This window comes from Chiloscyllium plagiosum, chromosome 28 (genome assembly GCF_004010195.1).
Source record: "Chiloscyllium plagiosum isolate BGI_BamShark_2017 chromosome 28, ASM401019v2, whole genome shotgun sequence".
Lineage (NCBI taxonomy): Eukaryota > Metazoa > Chordata > Chondrichthyes > Orectolobiformes > Hemiscylliidae > Chiloscyllium > Chiloscyllium plagiosum.
In genome coordinates, this window is record NC_057737.1 from 44702281 (window position 1) to 44714679 (window position 12399).

Consider the following 12399-nt stretch of genomic DNA (forward strand, 5'->3'; position numbering starts at 1 on the left):
AGCGCCCGGAGCCTCTCTGCCATTGGCTGGGGTGTCACGTGACAAGCACAGCGTTTGGTTGACCGGCAAGACCCAGCGCCCGCCCCTCATCCGTGATTGGTGGAAACTGTCACGGCGTACTTTTCCGGTTTGGCTGGACCTCACTGTCAATCAGAGAGGGCGTCGGCAACGGAACCCCACCCTCGTCCGTGAGGTCATTTCCTGGATACGACGCGGAGCCCTCCGTAACTAAGAAGCCACTGAGAGACTGCAGCAATCGGAAGAATTAGAAGTTAATATTCAGCACCCAGTTATTTGCTCCTTTACTGTTGTGATGGCTGGAATAATCTTTTGTGAAGCCACAGAGCTCTATAATTTATTGAATCAATGCACAAAGTACTCCAGGTTAACAGAGCCTATTTACCTCTATTTAGTTGGTGAGTAAAGACCATAGCAGGGAGACTGAAGTCATCACAATGAAATGTATTGGGAACACATTACAGTGCAGAAAGGAGGGCGTTGCACCATTAGTGGTCTGTTAAAAGAATAGGGAAAAGAAAGAAAAATAATAGATATCAAACAAGGGCTGGGTAAGTTAAGAACAAAAATAAACGTTGGAATAGGGTATGAGCATAGGAGAAATTTGATTTGATTTATTATTGTCATGTACCTATTTGGTGTGCAATACAGTCAAGATCATGCATACAAAGATCATTGGATGATTGAACAGAGAGAAATACAAAATTACGGCTGCAAAGGAGGTGCACAAAAGCAAGATCATGTGAGGCAGCAGTGCTAACCACTGGGCCACCGTGCCGCCCTCTATTTGGTGTGCAATACAATCAAGATCATGCATACAAAGATCATTGGATGATTGAACAGAGAGAAATACAAAATTACGGCTGCAAAGGAGGTGCACAAAAGCAAGATCAACATGAGTTTTGAAACGGAAAGAAGCTGTTCTTAAACCAGTTGGTTCATGTGTTTAATGTTTTGTATGTTCTGCCTGATGAAAGAGTTTGGAAGAGATTATAACCAGGATGGGAGATGTAATGACAGAAGAGTTAGTGGTTTATGTTCTTCTTAGCTGTAACTGCTTCTCTCTCTCTCTGTCTCTCACTGTATCTCAATCTTCAGATATTTCTATATTGAAGTTGGAAAAGTGCAATTTGCTTTTCAATAGGTTTCAGTCTGGATTTCTTTTCTCAGGGCAACTAGATCACATGGGCCTGTCTCTACTTAGAAATTTAGTACAATCCCAATTCACAATTAGAACAGAACCCCTTAATTTAGAGGAGACATTTTAAAATTTGAGGTGGTTGTCTGGTGCTGTAGGTAGATTTCTGCCTCTGAACCAGAAGCCCCTAGTTCAAGTCTCATTCCGTGATTAGATGGCAATGGAAGGCACATTGATAATGTGATCAAACATGCAAAGTAACAATTTGTTAATCCTTCCACCATAGGCCAATGGCAGGCAGTAAGAATGAAAAAGATTCCTGGTCGTTCCACATGATGAAAAGAAAGTGGAATCTCTAACATCACTAACAATAGCTCCAGGCTACAACAGGCTGTAAAAGTATATGTACCTCATCAACTCTGCCTCTTTGGAGTCAAGTTGATTCAGTTAGTTGGATGGACAGTGTGCACCAGTTTGGTGGCAACACACTGAGTTCAGTCCCCATTCCAGAAGTGGTGGATTCAGAGCCTGCCTCTTTGCCCTATGAAAGGTGGAGAATGCAGCAGTATGGATGGACCCGTTTTCAGGCAATGAACTGAGGAAGAAGAATATTCTAAAATTTGAGATGCTTGTCCCTCATCCAAAACAAATTGGCCAGTCTGCTCAACTGATAATTTATATTATTTCTCCTAAAACATATGGTTTGATATGTAAAACCTGGAGTGATACATGGGAAGATATTCAGGTACAAATGTTAATGCTTAAATTATATTCAAGGATTATTGTTTAAAATAAGGATCCACCACTTGGTTTATCTTTTTTGGCCTGACCTTTAATATAAAGATAATGTAGATTTTATCTGCCCAACTGATAAACTGATTGGCCTGGCCTCAATAAATCTAACAATATAGGTGAATAAAGTGGCTATTCTAGCCACATCATGCTGATCCTTATTGTCTCTGGGTTTGTGTGTTCTTTGTTTTCTGCACAAAACACTGCAAAGGAGTTCCTGAACGCAAGCATTTGGAAAGTCAAATTGTCAGTTTTGTGGTAGGAGAAAGGAAGTGTCTCACCACTTGACAACTTTCACTCAGGCCAATGTGCAAATATGACCAACATAAATGCTGCCCTTGAGCTGATTATTTAGGCTCATGCTAGTTAAAATGTCCAATTTATTTCAAAAAACTGGTTTTATAGATTTATTACAAGCAGCTGAAATTCAGAAGATAATTTATTTGTGAAGCTTTACTTTCAAGTTAACTGCTCATAATTTTGTGCAAATAGAAAGTTGGCTGGTTCAATGTGATTGCTGGTGAAACTGTGAAAAATCCTCCAAGTTGTCTGAAATGGCTGTGCCATCTAGATTCTTGATTTCCACGAGACAGCCTATGTCCCACCAAGACAAGAAGCCATACTGAGCACTTCCATGAGAATTTCTCACACTATCAATCACACATCAACCATAAGACTCTATAAATTCAGCAAGCCAATATATCATTATACTAGTGAGCGTGGTGGAAGGACAATCATGCTCATGTACACAAGAGTAGGGACTGGAGGGTGGATGAGCAAATGATCATAGCACTGTGGTACAGACAGCTATTCAAATGGTATGCTTTCCTTTATTGGTCAGAGTATTGAGTACAGGAGTTGGGGAAGTCATGGTACAGCTGTACAGGACATTGGTTTGGCCACTATTGGAACATTGCATGCAGTTCTGGTCTCCTTCCTATCAGAAAGATGCTATGAAACTTGAAAGGGTTCAGAAAAGATTTACAAGGATGTTGCCAGGGTTGGAGGATTTGAGCTATAGGGAGAGGCTGAACAGGCTGGGGCTGTTTTCCCTGGAGTGTCGGAGGCTGAGGGGTGACCTTATAGGGGTTTACAAAATTATGAGGGGCATGGATAGGATAAATAGGCAAAGTCTTTTCCCTGGGGTCAGAGAGTTCAGAACTAGAGGGCATAGGTTTAGGGTCAGAGGGGAAAGATATAAAGGGGCAACTTTTTCACACAGAGAGTGGTACGGGTATGGAATGAGCTGCCAGAGGAAGTGGTAGAGGCTGGTACAATTGCAACATTTAAGAGGCATTTGGATGGGTATATGAATAGGAAGGGTTTGGAGGGATATGGGCCAGGTGCTGGCAGGTGGGACTAGATTGGGTTGGGATATCTGGTCGGCATGGACGGGTTGGACCGAAGGGCCTGTTTCCATGCTGTACATTTCTATGACTCTATGACTCTAAATACATAATAGTGATTGGAGACAGTATAATGAGAGGAATAGATCTTAATGTCTTCTGTGATCCTGAGTCTGAGTCTGAAAGGCAGCATTGCCTGCCCAGTGCCCGGGTCAAGGACATTTTCTCTGGCTATAGAGAAATTTGGAGTGGGAGGAGTGGGATCCAGTTGTTGACATCCACATTGGTACCAATGACATCGATAAGAGTAGAAATGAGTCTTTTCTGAAAGAATTTGAACACTTAGGAGCTAAATGAGAGAGCGGAACCTTCAAGGAAATAATCTCAAGATTACTGCCTGAGTTATGGGCAAGGGTAAATAAAGTCAAGGAGTGAACTGCGTGGCTCATAGATTGGTCTGGGAGGAATAGATTTCAGGTCATGGGCGCTGTCAGAAGTACTCAGGGAGGGGGGAGAGGGAACTGTTCCTGAGGATGAGCTTCACTTAAACTATGCTGTGACTGAGTTCCTGGAAAATTGAATATACAAGGCTAAAGAGAGGTTTTAAACTAATCAGCATGGATGGGTTTGGGAGAAGGGAAACATAGGCCTCCAAAGGTTATGACAGTATTTCTGAGCAGCTATTTGGATGATATGATGATAATATTATGATTTAAATATGTTTCCACCCTGCTAATATCTCTCCCACAACTTTCTGTTCAGATCCCCTGAGTCTACTTTCACCCTACCAACAAAACTGAGATTTATCTAGTTAAAGTTGCTGATGCCATCATTTTTAACTGTACCCAGCGTTATCTTTCCTTATCCATTTGATTCCTAGTTACAAAAACACATATCCTATTCACTGCCAAGATTATCCATTTCATATCCCTTGCATCAATGACTTTCACTCTTACTTCATTGTCACCTGTACACTGCTGCATCTTAAATTCTCATTCCCTGCATTTGGAGCTACACAGTCGCACCATGCCAAGAAGCTCAGTTATTTTGATGTCAGGGATCTCAGCAATTTGAGATTGAGAGTTTTGATGGAGATCCATGTTTAAAAAACATTGTGGGGAGGCTCTAAGAATTAAATGACTTTATCAGTTGAGGAAGGAGAATTGGACAAAGAGTTGTTTTGCTTTGCTTGACACTAGTGCGCACACCCAAAACTATATGACATAGACCTTTCCATGCTGTGACGGTGGTGGCTGGATGAAGCCCTTAAGTACTCGTCAATAGGACGAATGGCAGGTGGGCTTCATGAAGTCTCCCCACACCCATAAAAGTTCAAGCAGGTCAGGGTGGGTGGGTAAACAATGGTGAGATCTCCTGCTAGATTTTACATGACCCTCATCCTCATCACAGCAGTTGAGGAATGTAAAATACATCTCTGCCCCTCCTGAAAATGGTAACTGTGTTTTTCATAGTTCACTACATTTCTGAGTTTTGTGACATCTGCACACTGTGAAGTTATGCCCTGTATCCTCAATTAAGCTGTGAAACCAATATTGGGCTCTGGGGGACAACACTGCACACTGAACAGAAAACAATGATTGATCATTATTCTCTACTCTGTCTCACTCTTAGCCAATTTTATAACCTTACAGCTACTGCTGTTTTAATCCCATGGTCTTCAACTTTACAAACATTTTCTAGAAGTTCATTGACACAACATCAGTCAGGCTACCTTATTAACTTGCTTTTATTTCAGTAAAGAAGTAATTCACATTAGTCAAAGGTTTGCCTTTAAAAGTACCTTCTGACTTTAGTTTTCTAAAATTAAATTTTAGTCACATAACTCATGTAACAGATACTCAATAAAAGTTATTCATTTATGAGAAGCAATTTTTTTAGCACACAGATAGTGAGACATTGAGTCAATAAAAATCATGTCTCATTGTTGCTTTATTCTCAGGTAACCAGACCAAGTGCCTCTGAAAAGACTTCAGAATGTTAACATCGGGACCAAAATGGTGTAAATTGGAATACATAATAAAAACTCATCCCCAGGCATATTCACATTTTTTTCCAAAACCAATTATTTTTCAGATGCGTTTGTCAGTGGTCATATGCAGCTTTTATTTTCAGCTAACAGAGGAGGAGGTAATATTGGCTGATTTGATCCATACAGGATAAATTTGTATTCAACATTGATATCATTGTGTGCGGACAGGCTATTTGTGAGTTAGTGAATTTTGTTTTTGTTATGTCCCTGCTAAGCCTACTGCTCAAATATCATCAACACCATTAGTCTTTAATTTGCTAAATATCTTCAACCGGTCTGCGTGTGCTTGAATCTTTCTTAGAATGCTTCCCCTGTATTATTTTAGTTCTCATATATTGCAATCGTTCTTCTGAATGCCTTTTTCAGGATGGTGCTGAGAAAATAGGTTGCAAGCAATCACAATAATGTCTCATTTTAGCCTACAGAAAACGTTGGAGCATTTCTTGAGACTTGGTTTAATGTTGGAAAGATCAAGTGAATTATTTTACAAAAGATAAACATCCAACTTAAATTACAGTCACATAATTATGCAGAATGGGCCTACATTTATGGTGGACATCTTTAATACAAGTATAAAATATAATTAAATGTTTCTACTCGAGGGAATAGCTAACTCTTTCTAAAATATTTAAAATTTTTCTTTCTTTTTTTATCACACTTGGAATCTAACTTATCCAAAGTGGTGGTTGGAAATGAAAATGGCTTTTTTTTTCTCTTTCTTAAGTTTAAATTAATTGGAAGATTTCAAATTGACATTTCAAACTGAACTATTTATTTAAATGGAACACTCCTTTTATATTTTGTCAGTTTATAAAGAACAACTCAACCAAATACAATCTGAATCAATCGTGCAATTTTAAATAATCTTTTTGTCCAACATGCATGTTCTATAATTATCTGACCTGCAGATTTTTTTTCCATACATTTGCACTCAATAACTGAATTTAGCGATATAGTCACTAATTGAAAACTAGATGCAAATATTTTGGTTTTGCTATAATAGCACATCCTTAATTTAAGTGCCACATGTTTTCCACATTACACTTCTAAATGACTTTGACCACTAGAGTAGGGGTCCTGGTGTTTTTTTTTACATATAATAGACACTATTTATTTAACCTGAATAAAAAGAGTAACTGTGGAATTTAATGTTCCAAACACTAGTAAAAGTCCCATAGTAATTGAAACAGTAGTTTAAAGTTTGACACTACTACAAAATATCCCAAAGTAGATCTGCTGAGAGAGTCAGGAGTTTATTGCACCAGTACATACCTCTTATACTAAAAGAGTTAGCATAAGTGGTAAACAGGTTTGAACTTTGCTTAAAAAAAATCATACAAGCAGCAACAAATATAGCTTCTTTAAATTTCTTTGCTTAAATGTATAAATTATGAGCAGATCAGTTAATAAGCCTTACAAAACTTTAGAAACAGAATAAACATTTCATGCCTTTTCTATCATCTAATAAGAACAAATTTTCACTGTAATAGAAATTCAAATTCAGCATCATTTGTTTTATTACAGATGTACGAACAAAGTCTCAGTATGATGAAAGTCATGTGATAACAGCCAAGAGAGCAAAAATGGTAACATTCACTTTCTGTTCTCATTTTAAGATATTGTATGTTAGAATGTTGCTGAAGTTTTTTGACTTGCAACCATCAAAGTAAAATGCAATAATACCAAACTTGTAACAATCACAAAAATTTATCCTGGAGGAGAAAAAGATGCTGATTGATTGGCGTATCATCTCTGATTGGCCCAAATATGGTGAAAGCTTTGGGGATGTATAGGCTTCCCAAGCTTGTAGTTAATTTTTAAAAATGCAATGTTTGGACATACTTCCTTTTGTTCAGAGAACATCTCACTGCATATGAACTTATGTCAATTCTGTCAAGCCTTATTTGAGCCATCTTATGAGCTTGATTGATTATCTTAAATTGATGTTTGAGGTATTATGATTGGCCTTGGGATTATTCAGCAAGTGTGGCCCAATTATGGAATCACATCTAATAATGTTTTGGAGTCTGAAAGCGCAAGCTGAAAATTATAGAATTGTTACAGTGCAGAACTATGGGAACCAAGGAATATGGAGTAAGTATGGGAAGGTGAAGTTGAGGTTGAAGGTAATGTATTGAATGTTGAAGCATCTCAATGGACTCTACAACCTGCTTTGACTCTTCTTTCTTTAGATTCTATTATAATTGATATGACAAATGATGTTGAGGAGTTCTGACCAAATAATTACAAAATGTACCATTCTTAACAATTAAGTAGTGATAAAAAATAAGAAATTCAAAATTAAATGAAATGCATGAGTTTGCTATCTCATTAGGTAGGTCCAGCCAGTGACAATCATGTGTTTTTTTTTTGCATTTGATATAATTAAGGGCTTTCTTTATAAGAGAGTGGTTGAATAGGCTGGGGCTGTTTTCACTGGAGTGTCGGAGGCTGAGGGGTGACCTTATAGAGGTTTATAAAATCATGATGGGCATGGATAGGGTAAATAGAGGAGGTTTCTCCCTGGGTGGGGGAGTCCATAACTAGAGGGCATAGATTGAGGGTGAGAGGGGAAAGATGTAAAAAAATCATAAGGGGCAACCTTTTCACACAGAGGGTGGTGAGTGTGTGGAATGGGCTGCCAGAGAAAGTGTTGGAGGCTAGTACAATTGCAACATTTGAAAGGCATCTGGATGGGTAAGTGAATAGGAAGGGTTTAGAGGGATATGGAATGGGTGCTGGCAGGTGGGACTAGATTGGGTTGAGATATCTGGTTGGCATGGACGAATTGGACCGAAGGGTCTGTTTCCGTGCTATACATCTCTATGACTCAATGACAGGGTTTCCTTGGCCTTGGGAACTTTGAAACCTTTAGTAAGATGAGAACAGCCTTTGGAATAAAACAAGAAATTATTCCCTCTGGCCCTTCAATCTCAGCCAGAATCCGATTTCTCCACAATATAAACCTCACAGTATGCAATAGAATCTGCACATAGATAGGACAAATCAAATCGGTAACAATACCTATAGAGGAGGAATTCCTGTGAGTATGTACAGGATGGTTTTCTGGACCAATACATGAAGGAACCAATGAATGAGCAGGTCATCCTAAAATGGATATTGTGTAATAAGAAAGGAATAATTGGCAATCGAGCTGTGTGAGACCTTTTGGGGAAGAGTGGCCATAATGTGATATAATTCATCATTAAGGTGGAAAATGATGTGATTGACTCTAAGACTAAAGCCTCAATCTAAACAAAAGAAACTGTGATGGTGTAAGGTACAATTTGGCTATGATATATTGGGGAACATTACTTAAGGGGCTTACAGTACATAGGCAACGGCTCATCTTGCCTGCACGGGGATTCTATTATATAGTGCTAATCTCCTCCCTCTTCTAAATCCCTGTACACCATCTATGCCAATAAAAATTCAATGCCCTCTTAAAAGCCTCAATTGAACCTGCCTCCATGACATTTCAGGGCAGTGCAAACCGTACTCTTAACTATGAACTGTGTGAAAAAGTTTCTTTTAATATCATTCTTGCTTAGTTTACAGATCACTTTAAATCTGTGCCCTCTTGTTTGTTATTTCTTTTATTAGCAGATACAGTTTCTTCCTACCTACTCCATCCAGTTCACTCAAGATTTTGAAAACCTCTATCAAAACTTTTCTTGGTCTTCATCTCCAAGGAATATAGTCCAAATTTCTTTAGTCTATCCTCATAACTGAAGTTTCTCATTCATGGGAACGTGCTTGCAAATCTCTTCTGCATTCTTTCCAATGCATTCACATCTTTCCTATAATGTGATGCTCACAACGTTATACAATACTCTAGCTGCGATCTAACAAGTGTCTTGTACAAGTTCAATATCACCTCCTTGCTCTTGTACTCTATGCCCCGAATAATAAACCAAGAATGCTGTATACTTTATTAACTGCTCTTCCACCTGGCTACCTTCAGCTCTTGCACTTCATTTAGAATCGTACTCCTATCTTTCAGTGTTCTTCTGACCAAAGTGTATACCTCACACTTCTCTGCATTGAACTTCATCTTGCTACCTATCTAATCATTCTCCCAACTTGTCAATGACTTTTTGGAGTTTCAAATTATCCTCTCCACAGTTTACAATTAATCCAAGTTGAGTGTCATCTGCAAACTTTGAACTCATCCCTGTATACCATGATTAATAGATATCATGAAAAGCACGTGTTCAAATATCAACATCTGGTATTTCCAGACAAACCTTCTTCCACCCCAAAATATATCCATTAATCATTAGTTTTCTATCCCTCAGCCAGTTTTTTTTTATCAATTTAAAGAGTGCATAGAGAATTCCAACAAGTATTCATTCCTGTCTGGTACTAAAATAAAATGGGAAAGATGGCTCAACTGTGGCTAACAAGAGAAATTAAGAATAATATTAGATCCAAAGAAGTGACATGCAAACTGACCAAAAAAAGCAGATTTTAGGATTGGGAGCTGTATAGATTTCAGCGAAGGGAGACAAATGGATTAAGAGGAGAAAAGTAGAATCCAAGAGTAAGCACATGGAGAACCTACAAACTGATTGTAAAAGATTCTTTGGTATGTGAAAGGAAAAAGATTAGTGAGAACAAATCTAAGTCCTTTACACTCAGAAACAGAGGAAATTATAAAGTATAACAAAGAGATGGCAGACCAATTAAATACATACTTTGGTTCTGTTTTCACACAAGAGGACACAAATAACATTCCAAAAATGTTTTATACATAGGATCTAGTGAGAGGAAGGGACTGAAGGAAGTCAGTATTGGTAGGAAAATTGATAGAATTTAAAAACCAATAAATCTCCAGGGCCTGATAATCTATATCCCAGAGTATTTAGGGAAGTAACTTAGAAATAGAGGATAGTCATCTTTCAGGTTTCTATCGGCTCTGAAAAGGTCTAATGGACTTGAGGGTAGCTAATATTACCCTTTCTTAAAATAGTGGAGTTAAGAGAAAATAAGGAATTATATGTCTAACATTGATAATGGGGAAAATGCAGGGGTCTGTTGTAAAAGATTTAATAGCAGAGTCCTAGAAAAACCACGGCTAACAAGGGAAATTATGGCTAGTATTAAATCCAAGGAAGGGGCATTCAAATTTATGAAAGGCAAATCATGTTTGATAAATCCACTGAATTTTTTTAGGGATGTAACTAGTAGAGTGGAGAAGGGTGAGTCAGCAGATGTGGTTCATATTTTTTTGATACAGTCCCACATAAGAGATTTGCATGTAAAATTAAAGCATATGGGATTAGTGGTAGTGTGTTATCATGGATAGAGAGCTGGCTGACAAAAAGAAACAACAAGTAGGAATAAATAGATGCTTTTCTGAGTGGCAAACAGTGACTAGTTGGATACTGCCGGGATCAATGATTGGATCCCAGCTATTCACAATGTATATAAATGATTTAGATGATGAAACTTTGTGTCATATCTCTAAGTTTGTAGGTGACATTATGCTGACTGTGAGAGTGAACTTTGAGGAGGATACAGAGATACTTCAGTGTGATTTGGACAAGTTGAGTGAGTGGGAAAATCCCTAGCAGATGAAGTACAATGTGGATAAATGTGATTACCCAATTTGATAGCAAAAGCAGGATGACAGATTATTATCTGAAATGACAATAAATTGGGAAAGGGGGAGGTGCAATGAGACCTGGTATGTGAAGGGAAAAAGATTATTGAGGACAAATGTAAGTCCTTTACACTCAGAAACAGAGCAAGTTATAAAGTGAAACAAAGAGATGGCAGACCAATTATATACACCAGTTGCTGAAAGTAAGTATGCAGGTGCCTCAGGCAATAAAGAAGGCAAGTGGTATGTTGGCTTTTATAGCAAAAGGATTCAAGTGCAGGAGCAAGACCACACCTGGAGTATTGTGTGAAGTTTTGGTCTCTTTGTCTGGGGAAAGATGTTCTGGGTATTGAAGAAGTGCAAGAAAGATTTATCAGACTGATTCTTAGAATGACAGGACTGAAGTATGACGAGAGACTGAAGTATGAGGAGAGACTGGATCAATTAAGTCTATATTCACTGGAGTGTAGAAGAATGATCTCATAGAACCAGACAGGGGTGGGCCTGTGGAATTCTCTGCCACAGAAAGCAGTTGAAGCCAAAACATTGAATGTTTTAAAGAAGGCTGAAGGAATCAAAGGTTATGGGGACAAAACAGGTACATGGTACTGTGTGGGGACAATCAGCAATGATCATATTAAATAACAGAGCAAGCTTGAAAGACCAAATGTCCTATTTTTGTTCCTATTTTCTACGTTTCTATGAACCAAGGCTTTTGAGTTTCCCAAAGCACTACTGAGCCCTCTCAGTCCCAGCTTATCAGTATATTTAAAAACAACCCGTGATGTCTAACAGAATATTTAAATGATTTATAAAAAGTTGTCCCTTTACTGGTGCAGTGGAAGCAGCCTGGGAGACTTTATACCTTCAATGTGACCAAGGCCTTTGCCCGAACTGAAATACTAGGCCCTCAGAATAGTACGGTGTGATGTTAATAATTTTCCCAACTTTTCCAATATAGATTTTTATTTTATACAAGTAATTTAGTCACTGCTGTTGCTTTTCAGGATGCATATGGTAATTATTTGCTACCACAAGATATAGAGCTTGAGTGTGTAAAGTATTGTGTGGTGTATGATGGACACACAAAATCATCTGACGTGGAAGGTAAATAGAAAATCAACATATACAGTTATAATCATTTAGACGAATTAAGAAGTTATACTATAAGATTACTGATGATAGTAAATGTATCATATATCCCATCAGATATCCATTGACAGATGGAGGGCATAATGGATGTCCAAGGCAATGCGGCTGATTTTATGCCATTGACCAAAATGTATTTTTACTATATGGTGTGTACATTTAACAGTACTGGATTGGTGGTGCTGGAAGAGCACAGCAGTTCAGGCAGCATCCAAGGAGCTTCAAAATCGACGTTTCGGGCAAAAGACCTTCATCAGGAATAAAGGCAGTGAACCTGAAGCGTGGAGAGATAAGCTAGAGG

General features: G+C 38.3%; 1 protein-coding gene across 1 annotated transcript in view; it reads left to right on the top strand.

Moving 5' to 3' along the window:
• The first annotated feature begins 52 nt into the window (after window positions 1-52).
• The window catches only part of styxl1 (serine/threonine/tyrosine interacting-like 1), a 35155-nt gene continuing 22808 nt past the window's right edge, over window positions 53-12399 (top strand). The window contains exons 1-3 of the mRNA XM_043718798.1: window positions 53-416; window positions 6869-6930; window positions 11957-12056. Coding sequence (XP_043574733.1) covers window positions 314-416; window positions 6869-6930; window positions 11957-12056 — 265 coding nt within the window. The 5' untranslated portion in view covers window positions 53-313. The remainder of the gene's footprint in view (window positions 417-6868; window positions 6931-11956; window positions 12057-12399) is intronic.